General features: G+C 40.7%; 1 protein-coding gene across 1 annotated transcript; it reads right to left on the bottom strand.

Moving 5' to 3' along the window:
- Positions 1–1,830: 1,830 nt before the first annotated feature.
- Positions 1,831–17,040, bottom strand: npffr2a (neuropeptide FF receptor 2a). Its single transcript, XM_071917809.2, has 4 exons — positions 17,015–17,040; positions 10,889–11,223; positions 4,342–4,441; positions 1,831–2,680 (listed from the first exon to the last, which is right to left on the bottom strand). The coding sequence occupies exons 2-4, from the start codon at positions 11,214–11,216 to the stop codon at positions 1,831–1,833; spliced, it is 1,278 nt and encodes a 425-aa protein (XP_071773910.1). The 5' UTR covers positions 11,217–11,223; positions 17,015–17,040.
- Between the last annotated feature and the right edge of the window lie 709 nt (positions 17,041–17,749).

Here is a 17,749-nt window from a genome sequence, read left to right as displayed (position 1 = left end):
CTTCTCCTTTGTGAGAGGAAGCAGTGGGGTTTATGGGAAATCAGCTATTTTCAGAATAGCACTAACAATAGCACTGGTGTGACATAGAGGCAGCCAGTTGTCTCCACCATGCTCTCACTTGTTTACAGTAATTATACCAAGGCATCAGTTAATTTGACAATGATATATTGATGTCTAAAAATGCGACATGCAGCACCTTTTAATTGGAAACCACTTTACAAGTTAAGCAAGATCATATTAAAGAGGATCTATTTTCAAGCAGCCAGACTTTTCTATAAACTTCTTTCACTTTGTGCCAGTGCAGCAGACAGGTCTGCTGGAAACCGGTTAGTGTTTCTATTTCTGTGAGTGTTCGTATTCCCTCAACCAATTACGGTGTTGGAATTCATTCAACTGCCAATCCAGTGCTGAAACTAGGGGGTTGATGTGCATTGGCTTGTGTTTACATGAGCTAGCGTTTGTTGGCTGTGGTGCTTTTGTGGGGTGAAGAGGGTAAAGGGAGCCGGGGAAATCAGATTAGATTAGTTAACCGTGAAACATCCACTGAATCAGACTGAGAGGGACCACTCATGACTGTTGACTGACACTGAATGTTACATCCACAAGAAATTCTGGGAAAGGAAGAAATATGGGACCTTGGAAGTAGCCCAAATTTTAGTCCAAAATGAGTTATTCATATGATGTTCCTCCATGACCATTTCCTCACTTTCCTCACAACAGTTTAAGAGGGTAGAAATGGGACAAATGCATCTTATTTTACATCTGATGAAAAGTTTGTAAATCAAATGATCAATCGGCCCTTAAATTCAACCAGCCTACAGTGAAAGAATATCAATAGATATGGGTAACATAATTCAGTGTAAAATAATGTATTGTACTTTGTATGCCTTAATCGCACTCAAAAATGAGTTACATGGTTAATTTATTCATAATATTAAAAGGGTCTATAAACAGCATCTTCGACCATGTTTAAAAATTACCATTTCCAAATGTCCTGGTATTTCAATGCTCTTCATGTAAAAAAGTGCCTTTATAATGTTGGCCTTGATGGGCTGCAAAAGTTCACTCTCCCTCATTAGTTTTGCTGTCTCAAATATGAGCACAGATGGGACGGTATAAAAGAACCAGCAAAGTAATTCCAAGCTCACAAATGACTGAAAGGTAATTATTGTTAGGTTTGCATCTTCCGCAGCTGAAGCGTGAAGTACTTAATTTTGACTTGGCGGGCCACGGAGGTTATCTGCTTCATAACGAGGACTTTCTATCGGCGATTTGAAAGCATTGTGAATGAAGTGCAGACAAGTGGAGGGAAGAATCATTACTTAAATCTAACGTGTCAATCTACAAGGACGTGAAACTGAAAATCGGATTTGTTTGAGGGACTTTACTTTTGAAATCTGCTACGCAATCACATTACAGTACATAAACGTTTGATGGCATTTTTTATACATTTATACATACAGTAATTGTTCTTCCATTATATAGAATGTCATGAAGCAGGTCAACAGCCTGTTATCAATGCAATATCGACCCATTTCAAAGAAAGTTTTACTCACAATAGATTGCACATTATCCACTGGACAGCAAGAGCTTGAACAGACTGTTTTCCCCTTTGCCAGTTTTGACACATTTTGTTTCTTGACCTACCTTTCACTTGTTGACAGCATTGAAATTAGCTTGGAAATGACGGGTAAAAATGTCAGGTTGTAAAACGTTTTGAAGTGAGTCTTACAACATACTTATGCTCAACTCAGGACTTAGGGTTTGAGTGATTCGGAGGAGTTTCTTGAAATTTGAACACGTTTTAAGAATGTCTTTTTGTGTGTCTCCTCAAATAGACACCGCAGTCACACCGCCGCTGCTTGGAGAAACCTTTTCCAGGTCCTCCATGACCAAGTCCTGTTCATTGACATGGTTGGGTCTCCTGGAGCTGTTGTTGTCCAGGCTGTTCAGAGAAATAGGCTCCAGCGAGGCTTGCGGGTTCGCCGGCAGCACTGAGTTTCCCTGCAGCCTGTGCGAGTAGGTTTTCCGCCGCTGTCCGTCCGCCGTGCACAAGCTGAACTTGAACACGGCCTGGAACCCTCTGCGGAAATTCTCGTTGAAGAAACCGTAGATGATGGGGTTGACGCTGCTGTTGAAGAAAGCCAGCCAGTGGGCGAAGGGGTAAATGTAAATGTTGATGATTCTGTACTGCTGCTCGGTCAGGCTGGCGTAGTCGCTCAGCATCATGAGGGTCCACAGAGGCAGCCAGGAGAGGATGAAAAGCAAAGCCACGATCAGCAGCATTTTTATCACCCTCTGCTTCTTCTTGGACACGGCGTGGCGGTTGTCGTGGCCGGTCTTTCCCCCCGTCGGAACGGCTGTTTTGAAAAGCGTAATGCCGATCCGGGCGTACATGATGACGATGAGCGACAGAGGGGCAAGGTAGATATTCGCAAAAAGGACCGTGGTGTAAATCTTCCGCATCTCCTGGTTCGGCCAGTTCTCCCTGCACCAGTAAAACGGGGATGTTTTGTTGTCGTAGCCCAGCAACACCCGGATGGTTTGCTCCTTGGTCACTTGCAGCATGACCCCAGAGGGACACATGATGGATATGGCCAGGACCCAGATAATGACTATTATCAAGGTGGCGGTGGATATTGTCAGCTTTTGCTTGAATGGGTAGACGATGCATCTGAATCTACAAAGGGATAAAAGAAAAAGGAATAAGAGAGATGGACTGTAGACTGTAAATCACTAGAACACAGAATATAAGGAAAGTAAATGTGAAGCAATAGTTCAGAATATCTTCTTTAATTGATAAATCAATATTTTTCTTAGTGTTAATTCATGGGCCAGACTATTCCAGACTCACATATTTTGGTATCTTTCTCATGGAGGGTCCGTGTCTTTCATAATGTCTGGATCCTTGGACTTTGAAAATATATGATGTCATTGTTGCTATGACAGCTTCCTGTATACCGTTCTTTCTGAATCCCTCCATCCTTCCTTCCTCTTTTTACAGTACATTTTGATTAGTTTGACATTCAACGAGTAAATAAGCAAAATAAACATTAATTCCCTCGGGGCGCCCCGGTGGCTCGACTGGTGGAGCGCGTTAAGGCTAAGTCATAATTGCAGTTTGCTGCATGTCATCCCCTCTCTCTGCCCCGTCTTTCCTGTCTCTCTCTACTGTGACTGTCTAATAAAGCAGAAATGCATAAAAAAAATATCTTTAAAAAAAACAAAACGTGCATTTCCTCAAAGTAGCAAAAAACGATATTTACAAAAGTAACAGTGACATAATGTGTTGGTTTGGTCAACACTAATAACAGCATAAACCTAAATAATATTATTGCTGTAAATTTCATAATACTCCATCTTTTTATTCATCATCCACTATGAAAAGTCAAAACCTCTGCCATCCCAAAATAGTATTTAGTGAAGTTGTGATAATAGTATGGTCACATGTGCAGTATGTTGGGACACATTAGTAGAGACTGCAAAGTAAATCTGGCTCATCTGTGCATGAACAGACAACAGAGCCCTTTAACTCCCTTCCCATTGAGCCACCATTCAAATCTAATTCTAATCATGTGTCTGATAGATACATGACTTTGACTTTTGGACGTCAAAGGACTTCAAACTCCATCTGTCCTCTACGTAAGGGAGGACACCCTCCAGCTATTTCTAAATCTAACAATGTGGCCTCATTGCACATCTAGTGCATGGGGAATGGGCAATGTTAAAATGCCACCTCGGTCGGACAGAGCCGTTGTCACCCTCCCACTCTCCATAACACCCTTAAGCCCACTGTGTGTGTTTTCTTGCTGAGCTGCAGCACCAGCAACAGACTATAGGATTAATGACACTTCCCTGCTGTGAGGTTGTGCCTCCACCCCCAATGATTTAGTGATTAAACAGGATTAACATCCGACTGTTGTCATCTATGAGCAGTAATGACATCTGGAGTATTACGGTTAAAAAAGGCCAAATACTGGATGAACAGGATAGAGCTACGCACTCCTGTTGTGACTATGATGGAAGCACAGCAGCCGAAATATTTTTATCAAAAAGAAAACACAAGAATGAGTACAGCAGATACACTGGAATGATGATTTATAGTTTAAATATTTGAAGAGAAAATCCCTTTCCATATTTCTGAATGACTTGTCTTCCAAAGATCATCAAAACATGTCACACATGCAGTTGGAGGATTAACATTAAAGTCTTCCTTGAATGTTTCCTTGAACATTAATGAGAAAAAACAGGCACAAAATGATAAAGTGGGATGTTCTAATTAACACTATGCAGGGTGTGATTAAAACATGCAGTTCAAAAGACAAAATATTACCACTCTACCTGTCGACAGCAATAGCAACCAGAGTGAAGACAGATGCTGACACGGAGATGCCTTGAACCATGCCGCTCATTTTGCAAACCAGACTTCCAAATGGCCATCCTGTCAAAAGGAAAGACACATTTAGCTGCTTTGCTGCTAAACCACCCAGTCTGGACTGAACAGCAAGAGAGCTATATCGCCATATAAATTGGACTTTACATATATAAATATACATGTTTATATTTTTCAGATTGCTTCACACAGGTACACACCCACACCCACACACACACACGTCAGAGTACTGGGACAGCTGCAGGGGTTTGACATGATGATGTGTTTAAGTGTCTTGAGGGTGTTCAATCCCTTCCTCAGGTACCTTATCAGTGCTGGTAGTGATTGTGGAGGCGCTGACAGTGTAGGTATTCTCTAGTGGCTGACTTACAATAACCACTTAGTGCAGAATCTCATCAGTATAACTCCTAGCTTCTGTAATCTATAAGGCAACATTGTGCTTCATCGTAATATACCAATAAGTTAGGGACATTATATATACATAGGGCCAGTTTTGGCTAGCAAAAATTGGGATGGTTGGGGAAGGTTGGGAAAACTGACCAGCAGGATAATAGTTATTCTTTGTGGTAAAATTACAGTAATACTGTATTCCTAAAAAGGATGCCCAGAAATGCAAACGTGTACATTTACAAACTCTGTTACTACTGCATATATCCTGGTAAATGTACACATTCAGTGAAAAAAAGGTGGGAAACCAGTCTAATGCACAAAACAAGAAGTTGATTTGCTAACAAATACAGGCACTTCAAAGCAATAAATGAACACAATCTATTTATAGTTAATAAACTTCTTGTTTTGTGCATTATGCGGTTTCCCACCTTTTCTATTGGATGTTCTCAGACCCATTGGGAACCGATTTTTATGTGGATTCCTGGTTAAAATGTACACATTCCCCAGTGTACATCTGCTAAATCTCTTCATCAGTTGAAAGTCTAAGGCTGGTGGTACCAGGTTATGCTAGGCTGTGTATGTTAGGTAGGCTTGTTATGCCTCCAACATGCTATTTTATGTCTTGTGCTTTGTTTTTCTTCCTTGTATCTTTTCTTCCTTTGTTGCATGCTGTATCACATTGTTTTGTTTTGTGATTGATTGTAGATCTAGATCTAGTTGGCTCATTCTCTGTAAAGTCCTTTGAGGCATGCTTGTGATGAAGGGCTTCATAAATAAGTGAACTTGAACTTGAATGTGGGTAGAAAACACTAATCACAGTGACATGAAGCCCTCACAGACCTTGAGCTACCAACTGCACATCCGCTACACAGTGATTGTTCATTGTGTGGTTTCTCAGCAGCACTATCACAGGACTACGCTGTGGTTTTAGGTATTTAATGAACAATGGAAACAACTCAGGATATCTGATCTACAATAGAGCCTCATTTTTCTTTCTATTCATGACAATAAAATGGGGAAGTGGTCAAGTCCTGTAGAGTGCTTGGCCTTGTGTTTCTTGGTTGTTGTAAAGCAGGTTTGGCTTGCTTTGACTGAGGTTAAAACTGTCCCTGGAAAATAAAAATAACTACTATATTCTAAATATCTGTGATTGTTATGATTATACTGCAATTATTATAGTTTCCACCAAGAGCGTTACAGACCTGGGTCTATGTGAAATACAAGGTTTTACATAAAAATAGGTTAATAGGATAATAATATAATGTTATATTAATTAATCTTAAAAGAGTTTGCGATACGCAGCTCCATTACCAACAATTATTCATTAGAAAGCATTAGCATTAGCACTTGATCCTGTGGGGAACCGTCCCCAGTGAGGTCGCTGCCTTTGCCTTTGTGATGCCTCTTTAATGTGTTTCATATATCACAAGGGGCCAGTAAGCATTAATGGGAGATTACAAAATCCCATTATCATCAATTAGAGCATTATGTGATGTTAACGTCTTTATAGCACATTCTACAAAAGCTTCCTTGGAAGCTCAATAAAAGCACTTAAAGAGGCCAATGTGTATTGGCTTCTTTGGTTATTATGTAACATGATGCTCACATGGTTCAGGCCGGTCAGACGAGTGACACTCAGCCTGTACAACGCTCAGTGTCACTTGTCTCTTAACTTGAGTTTTCATTCACAACATAAGCTAAGCTAAACTGATAAGATAAGATAAGATGAGACAAGATGAGACAAGATGAGACAAGATGAGATGAGACAAGATAAAATAAGATAAGATAAGATGAGACAAGATAAGACAAGATGAGACAAGATGAGATGAGACAAGATAAGATAAGATAAGATAAGATGAGACAAGATGAGATGAGACAAGATGAGATTAATCTTTAGTAATAGTAATAGGACACAGAAAAGGAAATTAGAATAAGAGAAAAATAGACAAGGCAACAGTAAATGAATGATGCAGGCACCCCTTTGGCCAATCAGCACCAAGATGCATCATCCCTCCGAATTTCATCAAAATCGGACCGGTGGTGCAGCAGCTATGGCCTTTCAAAGTGTGAAATTTTGACCTCTAATTATAGCGCCTCCACCGGGCCAATCAAACGCCGGAAAACACTGTGCCGAAATGCATCGTCCCTCCAAGTTTCATCAAAAAATCAGACCTGCGGTGTCTGAGATGCCGCCTGAGAAATCACATTTGACGGACAGACAAGACAGCCTGATCCACACACTGAAACATACATGAAGCACTGTCCTATAATTCATCGCCCCGGTCTCTGAAGCAGGTTCTCCTCAAAAATTCATTGTTCTCTCTATCCTGACGAACCTCCCAGTCCCTGTCCCAGCATGCTTCATGGTAGGAGCGGTGTTAGACGGGTGATGAGCTGCCCCAGTTTCCTCCAATGCAAAGCGCTGTGTCTGAAAGAGTTCTGTTTTTGTCTCATGAGACCGCAGGATCTTTGGCCTCATGCTCTCAGGGTCTTTCTTGTGCCGTTTTTTTTGCAAACTCCAGGCTGCTGTCATGTGTTGTTTTTTTTTTCTTCCCAGGATTGACTTCCTTGTGGCCATTCTGCCACACAGCCCAGATCTGTGAAGTGCTGCATTGACTGTTGTCCCTCGGGCAAAATCTCCCATCGCAGCCGAGGAGCTCTGTGGTTCAGAGCGGGTGAAGGTCACTCTTGCCCAGTTGCTCAGTTTAGTCAGATGACAAGCTCTATAGGAAGAGTCTGGGTATTTCCATATTTTTTCTTTTCCTACCAGAGGTGTGACCAAGTCAACTTTGCTCGAGTCTCATGTCAAGTCTCAAGTCTAAATGTAGAACAGCAAGTCAAGTCAGAACAAATCAAGAGTCCAGTATCAATTTAATATCTTAAAGAAAACTAAATATCTAGGGCTTTTCAATGCAATATGGTTTTAGTAGGATAAAAACTTGGTAAGAGCATCATGAGTTTGATTTCTATAATCAGTTTCAACTTCAATAAATTCAATCATTCCATACAAATTCAGAAAACAGAATTTAAATTCAGTCGTCTGCTGGAACAAATCTCATCACTTTTAATCTGAGTCATTTACACAAACACAAGATCTCAAGTCAAGACTTTAGAAACCTTTTCAAGTCATCCAAGTCAAAGTTAAGTCCCAAGTCACCAGAACCCAAGTCAAGTCAAGTCAAGTCTCAAGTCTTCTCTTCATGCACCAAGTCTCAAGCAATTAAAATTGTGAGTCCAAGTCATGTGACTCGAGTCCCCACCTCTGTTTCCGACTGTGAAATCCCAACACTTGAGAAGTTGTTTTGTGCCCTTCTCCAGATCTATGTATGCATCTCTACAATTCTGTCTCTGATTTCTACAGACAGTTCTTTGGATTTAATTAGTTTCTGCTCTGAACTGCACTGTCATCTGTGGGACTTTATAGACTTACACTATGTGTTTCATCCTGAATCATGTCCATGTTGAATTGGCCACGGTGGGCTCCAGTCAAGTTGTTCAAAGGGATTTGGATGCATCTTAAGTCAATTTGGAGTGTCACTGCAAAGGAGTTCAATGCTAAAAAACATTTCAGCTTTTCATTTTTAATTCATCTGTAGAAATTGGCAAATAAATAATCCACTTTGACTTTAGGGGTTGTGTGTAGATCAGTGACAAGAGGCTGTAACAGCACAAAATGCAGAAAAACTCAAATGGAATGAATAATTTCTGAAGGCACTGTAAAATGCCAAATTCATTTTAAAGTTTCTATTTAAAACGAAGTCAGTATCTGGAGTCCATATTGTGAAGACCATGGTGTGTGATGGAGTATGAGCAGGTCAGCTGTGGTGGGAGAGTCTGGGTCAAAAGTCCAGTCTGCTGTTTATCCCAGTCCGCTCCTGACCCCATGCTTCACTTTACCAACACAGCAGGGTTTTGACAGCCAATATGGCAACATGTGTACCGTCCGCAGAGCGATCACCCATAACATGCACTGCAGAGAAGATGCAGTCCAGCGGGAAAAGAACCGTGTGCAGAATGTGTGCTAGTATTTTGCTATTTTGTGTGAAATGTGCAAACTGGTGTCTACTACCTTTTTGTTTTTGTCTTTTCTTACTTTAGTAGAGCCAAAACCATCAGCTGTTCCATTATTTGATCGTTAATACAAGCCCTAATATCTTGCTACTAGTGTCCGAATTTTACTTTTTGGCTCGCGTGCCAAAAATACCTGCCAAGAATGATTTTTACCAGCCAAAATAAGTAATATGCTGTACATTTTTCACGGAAATATGTCACCCCACATGTTTTCAATGCTAGTTCATGCAGAGAATTAAGCACTGTGTGTTCATTTAAAACTCGCTCACTCACTTGCACGTCAGATCAAGTTTGTAAGTCGGCATGAAGAGCAGCAGAATTCAAAATTACAAGAGAGCGTTGTGAAGCTTGAAGATTTATCTGCCAGAGACAGATTTTACAGGCATTCGGCGCGTGGCAGGTGGTAATTTCAGAGAAAACAACTCAGACATGCACAAGCTTAATGGTACTGTAGGCTTCGCTCAGGGAGGGCATTTACATTTTTACACCTCTAAGTTCAGTAACAGCCCATAGACACCTCCAGGCTTTTTCTGACAATGAGCGCAAGAGTGGCAACACTACATAGACACAAGGCAGTGAATTTTCTCTAAAACTCTGCATCACTTTAAATGGGATAATCTACTGCAAAGCCAATAAGCTTTCATTCATGTTTACTAGCAAGCTGCCCTGTCATATTTTAGGCTTTGATCCAGTTATGTCACTGCAGCAGGGATTTAATCCTAAAACTGCATGTGTCAGCCTTCAGTCCTCATACTGGTCTCTCATATAAAGCACTCAGTCAGCTGTGTGCAGGGTGGGGTTTCCCCAAACCACAGCTCATGACCTGAGATGTTCCTGACTCAGACAACGATGACTGATTTAGGGCTAATGACTATTTTCATTATCATTTAATGTATAGATGATTTTGTCGATTCATCTATAAAATGTCAAAAATAAGGCCAAATGCCCATCATAAGTTAACAGAGCTCAAAGTGATTCTTAAAATTGCTTACTTAGTCTGACCAACACCCAAAAAAAACAAAGTATTCATTTTATAATGATATGAAACAGAGAAAAACAAGCAATTTTTAACATTTGTGAAGCTGTAACCAGCAAATATTTCTAATTTTACTTGATAAATTACTAAAACGATTAATCGATTTATCAAAATTCCAATTGATTTCAGCAGAAGACTGATTAAGGTCCTTTTGGATGTTCAATATCTGCTCTTGAGAAGAGGTAATCAGTGGATAACAATCTAATTTAATCACTCAATCTAAAATAATGTCTGGATATGAATAAGGCAATTTAGTTAATCTATAATACAGAGCATTTAATTCAATTGATATTCTTATGATTACCAAGCGGCACATGCTCACAAGCTTACTATTGTTATTATGTTGATCCACCACACTTCAACACAAACCGCTTTGAATCACTCACTCTGGGTTGGATACTTATATTAATTAAACCCATTTTCAACAAGCCCAGTATGAATACATTTCCCTCCACATCTTCTGTCTTCTGTGAAGAGCTTCTGCACATGATTCAAGTCAACCAGCTCTGGACTGCAGCCCAAGAGAGGAAACCTCAACGATTATCGATTCTTTCATCTTGTTTTCATTGTTTTGAACAGATGAAGTTGTCCCTAAAAGACGTACTGCAGCTCAACATGAAACAAAACCTTGAATCTCTATCAGCTATCACTTCCCTTAACAGTCACTCACTCGATATTTGCGTCATCGAGAGCCAACTGTCAAGTCAAATCAACATAATGCATAAAAAGCACAGCAAAAGAACTATCGCCTCCATGGCAAACCACAACTCAGACTCCCTTAGGCCTCCTTTACTCTCATCGCCACACGCTATTTAGGAAACAAAAGGTCATTTCATGATGTCTGTGACAGATTGCAGAAGGCAGGCCTGTAATGAATAAAATTATATCAATGATTCAGTGATTGAAGCACCGGGGCTCGAGGGTCAGAGGATTAAAAACTGCTCATTCTGACTCAGATCAGCAGCACAACAAAAGCGTCTGATAATTGGGCTGCTCACCTGTGATTATGTTGTCCAGAAGTGTTGTGGGCATGCAGAAAATCCCAACCAGGAGGTCGCTAACAGCGAGGTTCAGGATAAATAAGTTGGTGACAGTCCGCATGTTCTTGCTCCTCAGCACAATGAAACACACGACTCCGTTTCCCACCATGCACACCAAGAAGATCAGCAAGTAGGACACGATGAAGATGGCCGCGATGGACGGCTGGTGCAGGTAAAATCCAACATAGGTGATGTTGTTCCTGGGTATGACGGACTCCATGGACAAGTTGGACAATGTCCAGTTGTCATAGAGATGGGTGAAGTTGTTCTCCAGTCCTTCGTTCATTTTAAACCTGAGAAAAAAAAACAAGAGAGTGGATGAGTTCATGGTAATCAGCTCATAAAATATAAAATTCCAGGAATGGGACAATGTTGCAGACCTGACAAGAGCCTTAGTTAGTTTTAAAGTCACAATGAAATTAAAACAGTTTTTTCTCCTTGTTAGCTAATTCTCCATATCATAACATACACCTATTTAACAATAAATGACAAAATAAAATTTACAAAATTTTCAGTTTCTCATATTTTTTAGATACAAATCCCATTTCTTTTACTTCCTGGAAAACAGCTTATCTTTAGAGGTTACTTCATAAAGATTTTAACCAATGAAACCATCACAGATTTTTGAACAATCCCTCCATCATATAAAACCTGCAACTTCACAACTGTCAAAGTGACTGACAAAGTGAGTGTCAACACGGTACAGCGATGCATTTTGGGGTTACTTGAAAACCTCGTAAACCCTGTTTCCTTTTCCTAACACACCATGGTTGCGTCCCTGTGGCTGGAATTTATTCATTTTAAAGAATCCCAAGTTTGTGACAGCTCAAGATTATTCTTAGATTATTAAGCATTTTTTAACTTTTGAAACCCTTTGAACAGTCCTTCGCCAAACTTATGTCCCACCTCAACTGCCTGTATTAAAATGTGTCGGCTTCCGGAAGCAAGACACCAACAAAACATCATTTCCTTGTGGCTTTAACATAAATTGTAAATGTGAGATTAATTATATGAAAAATCTCTAAACATGTAAGAGAAGAGTGAAAAAATAAGCCAAGTTTAGGGTCTAGGGTGCGCTGGAGTTCATGTTAGAATTGGAAATTATTTTTGTTTAGAACAGATTTGATCACATTCATTTATATCTAGAGTTTTGCATAATACATCATAGTGACATCAGTTGAGTTCACCGATATTGATATGGAAAATGGATAATGTCACAGTGGCTGCTCTTCACACATTTGTACAAGTTATGCAACACGAGATGAACATGGTTTCTATCTTTATACTGTAATGATCAGGTTAAGAAAAGATCAATACTAGCTGAGGTTGAGCATTGATACTTCAGTTGATGTTCAATGCATTCCAGGAGGTATTTTGTGATGAAAGTGTTGTCATTTACTTTTTTTCGTGTATCTACTTTCCCTCCACCTGTCTCGTCTACTTCTTCTTCAGTTAGCGGTTTCCTACATTTCCCAGAATGCCTTTCGACAAGCCCCAGAGAAGAGGAATCACTGAGAGAGAGCGATAGTGAAAGCATAGTGAGTTTTTCCCAGTCAAGAAAAAATAAGAGTGGAGAGAGAACAATGCCATGGTGTCATGTCCGGTTGTTCAAATTGTAAAAAAATCTGTAACAGGGAGCGTTGTATAGAGAGCGTAAGTCCCTCCCCTTCCGCTGTCCCCCAATGGGACCTTATTTCGGAAAAAATATGTACGGTAGTCAACGGCGAGAGACAAATAATTGTTTGATCCCGTTTGAATTGTGCCATGAATTACACATATGATGTTTTGTCAATTTAAAAGATAATTTTGCAAGTCAAGAAAGTCGCAGTTTGTCGTAAAACAGTACAGTAACGTTTAGTTTTGTGTGAAACCGCTCAGTGAACAACATCTCTCGTCTCGCACAATATACGTCACCAACACCGACATGGAAGGAAACATAGGAAACACACAGGCATCGCGTTAACGTTAGCCCCCACTGTACTAAAACTATCCTAAACCAGTTTAAATCCGTTCTTACTGTCTACCTTCCAGGTTGTGTATAATACTCCTGCTATCTGAGAGGGATTAGCTTCAGCGGCTCTGGGTAGCTTGTGGAGAGAGGAAGTTATGACGTCACTTATGCGCCTTTTGGGTGTGTAGTCTTTCTAATTACGTATTTTCACAGTCTATAACTACGACAGTTTTACGACAAACTGTGACTTTCTTGACTTGCAAAATTTTCTTTTAAATTGACAAAACATCATATGTGTAATTCATGGCACAATTCAAACGGGATCAAACAATTATTTGTCTCTCGCCGTTGACTACTGTACATATTTTTTCCGAAATAAGGTCCCATGGTGGTCCACCGGAAGGGGAGGGACTTAGGCTCTCTATTTCACCCGTACAGATCCACAAAGACACAAGCTGTGGCTGCATTGCATTCTGGTCTATTGAGGCTGCTGTCAGCGGAGAAATCGGTCTCTCTGCCTCTTCTACGATGGATTTCTCCCTGTATGATTGTTGAACGTCTCTTGGTGCAAAATGCTGAGGCTAGAAAGAAGCCCTCGCTCTTTGATTCTGAGGGACTGACACCAAAACCTGACGTTTACCGTTCATGTTTTAGATCACTGAGACATTTTCTGCTGTCAAAGAAAAAACGCACCACCAAACAAGAAACCGGGCTCAGAAATGCACAGCACATCGCCAAAAGCTGTTCTTGAACCGTGCTGAAGTGTTTTAGAGTGGCTTTTTCCTTTAAGTCAGCAGCAAGTAAACAGCTGTGTGCAGCAAGTACACAGCTGTCAGAGTATCTGCCCATGAAATTGCAGTCTTTGTTGTAAAGCAAAAATTTGCATAAGATAAGTGTAGTTGATGTGGAGATTAATACCGGTCATTATGTCTCATTATGTTTGTGTGTCATGACGATGGGAAATGAGTTTCTTGGCAGCGCTGGAGGACAACGTCAAATTTTGGGAAGAAAATGTATTACCTGTCACGCTGACTTTCTGTTCCCAATTCTCCTTTATGACCGATGCCAATACTAATGACTCCCAGTAGACTGGACTCAGACTGCATGTCACTGACTGTGACAAAGTTCACAGTCAGCAAAGTTGCACCAGTTTAGGCTTACTGAATGAATTAACTCAATGAAAAATGAATGTGAATAAAATATACATGGGGGAATAAGGGACATTTATGGCTACTTGTCGGAATTGACTTAGTATGGGCTTAAGCTCTTTCATGTGCACCCAACTCCACAGTTTTTATAATTTATTCATAACAAGATAGATGCATACTGATGGTTTATGCAGTACAGTATGCTTCAAATTTGAGAATATGTGTAGCCATAATTGCAGCTGCTTTGAAGAGGGGCTGAAGTGAAGGTAGGCGCAATTATGGCCGTGATGACACTTTATATGATTTAAATCACCGTTCATTTCCTCTGAAACTCCACAGAGATTTGTTGCATCCTGATGTGTTTTTTTTTGTCTCTGTTCCTACTTCAGTTTCTAGTTGCTCCCAGCCTGGGAAATCAACACTTATGGGCCATGGCAGACAAGATGAGATCTGCAAATTGAACTTAACCTAAAATCTAATCACATCTAATCAATGAGATGATCAGAAAGCCTTAGATGCAAATCCATAGATAGAAAAACACAGGGTTCCTGCCAAAATGGATGACCTCCAGGATGTGAGATCAACGATGTCACCATATAACTGCAAGATGCTTGTTGTTTTTTATCTTTCTTCTGCATACGGTCTTCAGGTAGAGGAATGCTCTAAAAGGGAACTACATTAAAAGCAATTTTATGAGGAAATTATATGGTTTTCCAGCAGGAACAAGCAAAATCTGTTGGCAAAATCTGCAGAAAAGCCCAGGTATCAGACATCTTAGACTGTAGATGGACAACAGATGTCCTTATTGAAGTTGTGTGCATAACCTAATGATGTGGTGGAGCTACAATACTCCTTGTCTCCTCTGGATCACATTTTCTAACATGTTGTCAGTGAGACGTTGTGGGGATTCAAATTAACGACCACAGAGCGCTCATTTCCCTTCAACCTTTGGCATACAGTAAATCTGATATCTCAGATTTGGTATTGGGTCTGGAGAGATGTATGACAGCTCCACATGACATCTTTATGATTCTAGCATCAAAATTTGAATAGTCAATATTTAATCTTACCTTGCACAAATGTTACCTTGCAAAGAATCTAGAGGAGGGAGAGGAGGGAGAGGAGGCTCCATCTGGCCGTGAACAGATTTGCTTTACTTGCATATTCTGCATTTCTATTATGGAAAAAGTGAAATCTATGTAATTTGTGAGCCTATGGATATTTGAGCTATAGCAGCAAGATATAAGCCACTGTAAGGTTTAATAGATACTGGCTGGCTTATAGTTTTAGACCAATAGCCTATATCAGTGGCATTTTAATAAAAATTGTGTATCAGCCAGTCATGGTCCACTGCCAATATGATGGAGGCTCCTCTCTGACCACAGCTAGTGAACATGTTTTATTATTATTTTCATTTCAGATGTCTGACCAGAGAAATTATTCCAGTGTGGTGTGGCAATATTTTAGTTTAACAGCTTTGGGGGGTGTCAGTCTGTAAAACCTGCAGTGAAACCTGCTTCACTCTGCCTCAAGGAGCTGCTAAACCACCTGAAAGGATTTCATCAGTCTGGGTTTCAGTGGTTTTAGTGTCACATGATGGTGTGAATGCTGCTTCAGAGGCTTTCCCACCCTGACAAGAAGAAAAATCCATGGGAAACACTGAATCTTTATAATTTGTGAGCATACAAATTTAAATATATAGAATATTTAAATAGCTTTTTGGTATTTGCCTTGAAAAACCCAAATCATCCCTGCTGCTTTATAATGAGATGACCCCCTTCAATCCAAGGGAATAGAGAGCTTTCATTATTAAATAACCATATTCTACACCTTATCAACCAGCACATCATATTAACTATATTAAATAACCATAATAGCCTACTCCTTAACAATATTAACTGCAATTGTATCTGGACCAGAGCTTCCTAATTATGTGAGTGTGGCTTTAGGAAGTCATTAGAAAGGAAGGAGAGATGAGTGTGATAGGGACAGGGCTTCCTCTCTGACTGACTGGCTGACTGGCTGACTGACTGACTGACTGACTGACTGACTGACTGACTGACTGACTGGCTGACTGACTGACTGACTGACTGACTAGCTGACTGACTGACTGACTAGCTGACTGACTGACTAGCTGACTGACTGACTGACTGACTGACTGGCTGACTTCTCATCAAAACGACAGGAGAGCAGCAGAGGGTGTGGTGGTGATGCTCTCCATCAGCACCAACAGCAAGGCGCACACACACTGTACAGTAGCGCACGTTTCTGTATGATACACTTTTACGAACAGCAAACAGATCAACCAAGAGTTATGCAGACAGATCAAGTGTAAAGACCAGAGAGTATGTGGATGAGAATACTTCCACATGAATACAGTCGCTTTGCTTAATCCCAAATGTTCTTGTTCCAGCATGAGGAACGCACTTCACAGCCGGTGGATAAAATATTTGATTTTGCCTTGTGATGTTCTCCTCGACTTTACGCGTGGAGAACTTAGATCTGCGCTGAGATCTGCGATCGCGTGAGCGTGTCGAGTGGACTGTGGATGTAAAAGACGGACTGTCCGCAAAAAGCACGCATGACTACTCCCGGTCAAAGAGGGTTTTGTATTCAAATGGGGATCGCTGCATCCAAAACACAGAAAACTCCCCGGGCAGAGAGCAGGATGGAGACAAGCGCGCACTGAAACTACTGGTTACCTTAAAGCACTGGTGCGTGAATGCACATCATCTGTGAAATTTAACGCATTTAACTGCGTCTGAGACTTTTACAGTCCAGCTCAAACTAAAATATAAACAAAACAAAAAAAGAAAGTTACTCTGCCATATTGTCTATAATTTCCACTGATAAAATCCACCTCACCACACCTGGCTGTGCCCAGCTCCACTTTGTCATCTGGTGACATCATTACGCAATTTGTAGAATGAAGTTTGAGTGAATAGTAGTAAATAATGCCCAAATAAACTGTTTAACTTGCCTTACCTTGGTTTAATTCAAATATTCAAGCTGCCGGTGACTGTGCGCTGGGGAAAAGAAAAGTAAAGAATGTAGTCTTTCCTCTGAATAAGACATAGGGGGAGAAAAAAAAATCAGAAGGGCTTCAAAAAAAATAACGTCAAACTCATTCTCTCTCCCGCTGTTTATCAGTCCGGCTTCATGCGCGTCGCCGGCGACCACCTCAGTTCATTTGGCACAGGATGCGCACAAGCAGCCCGACCTCCAGCCAGTCAGAGCGCGAGTGGAGGATTACAGACGGATCCGTCCGTATTTGATGCGGTGACGTCGGGAGTAAGGGGAGGGATGAGGGCTGGATGAACAGGCTAATGGTTGACTGATATCCCCCCCGATCTTTTCCAGCTGCGGTCTCTACAGGAGTCGCTATCACTAAGTATTAGCAGCCATGTGATGCTGGTATGAGCGTGGGCACAGATGGCCATACGCACTCACACCTCAAATAATGTCCACTTTAATGACAGATGCTGTTGGGGGGAGTTGAGCTATGGATCTATGTATGAATGCGATGTTGCAGTGTACAAGCAGTCATCATCCTATTCTAAGAAGTAGAAGCCTTGTCTAGTGCGTTCACCCCCAATTTATGGAAGCCCCAATGTGCCACAGCTGTGGTTTTATTAGTTTACTGATTTATTGGCATAAATTAGTTAAAAAAAAAAAAAAAAAAACTCAAGTGATACTAAAAAAATAATTTATTCGCGTCCT

Source organism: Centroberyx gerrardi, chromosome 8 (genome assembly GCF_048128805.1).
Source record: "Centroberyx gerrardi isolate f3 chromosome 8, fCenGer3.hap1.cur.20231027, whole genome shotgun sequence".
In the NCBI taxonomy this organism is placed as follows: domain Eukaryota; kingdom Metazoa; phylum Chordata; class Actinopteri; order Beryciformes; family Berycidae; genus Centroberyx; species Centroberyx gerrardi.
Note: the sequence above shows the minus strand (reverse complement) of the source record. Positions and strands in the feature narration are given on the sequence as shown.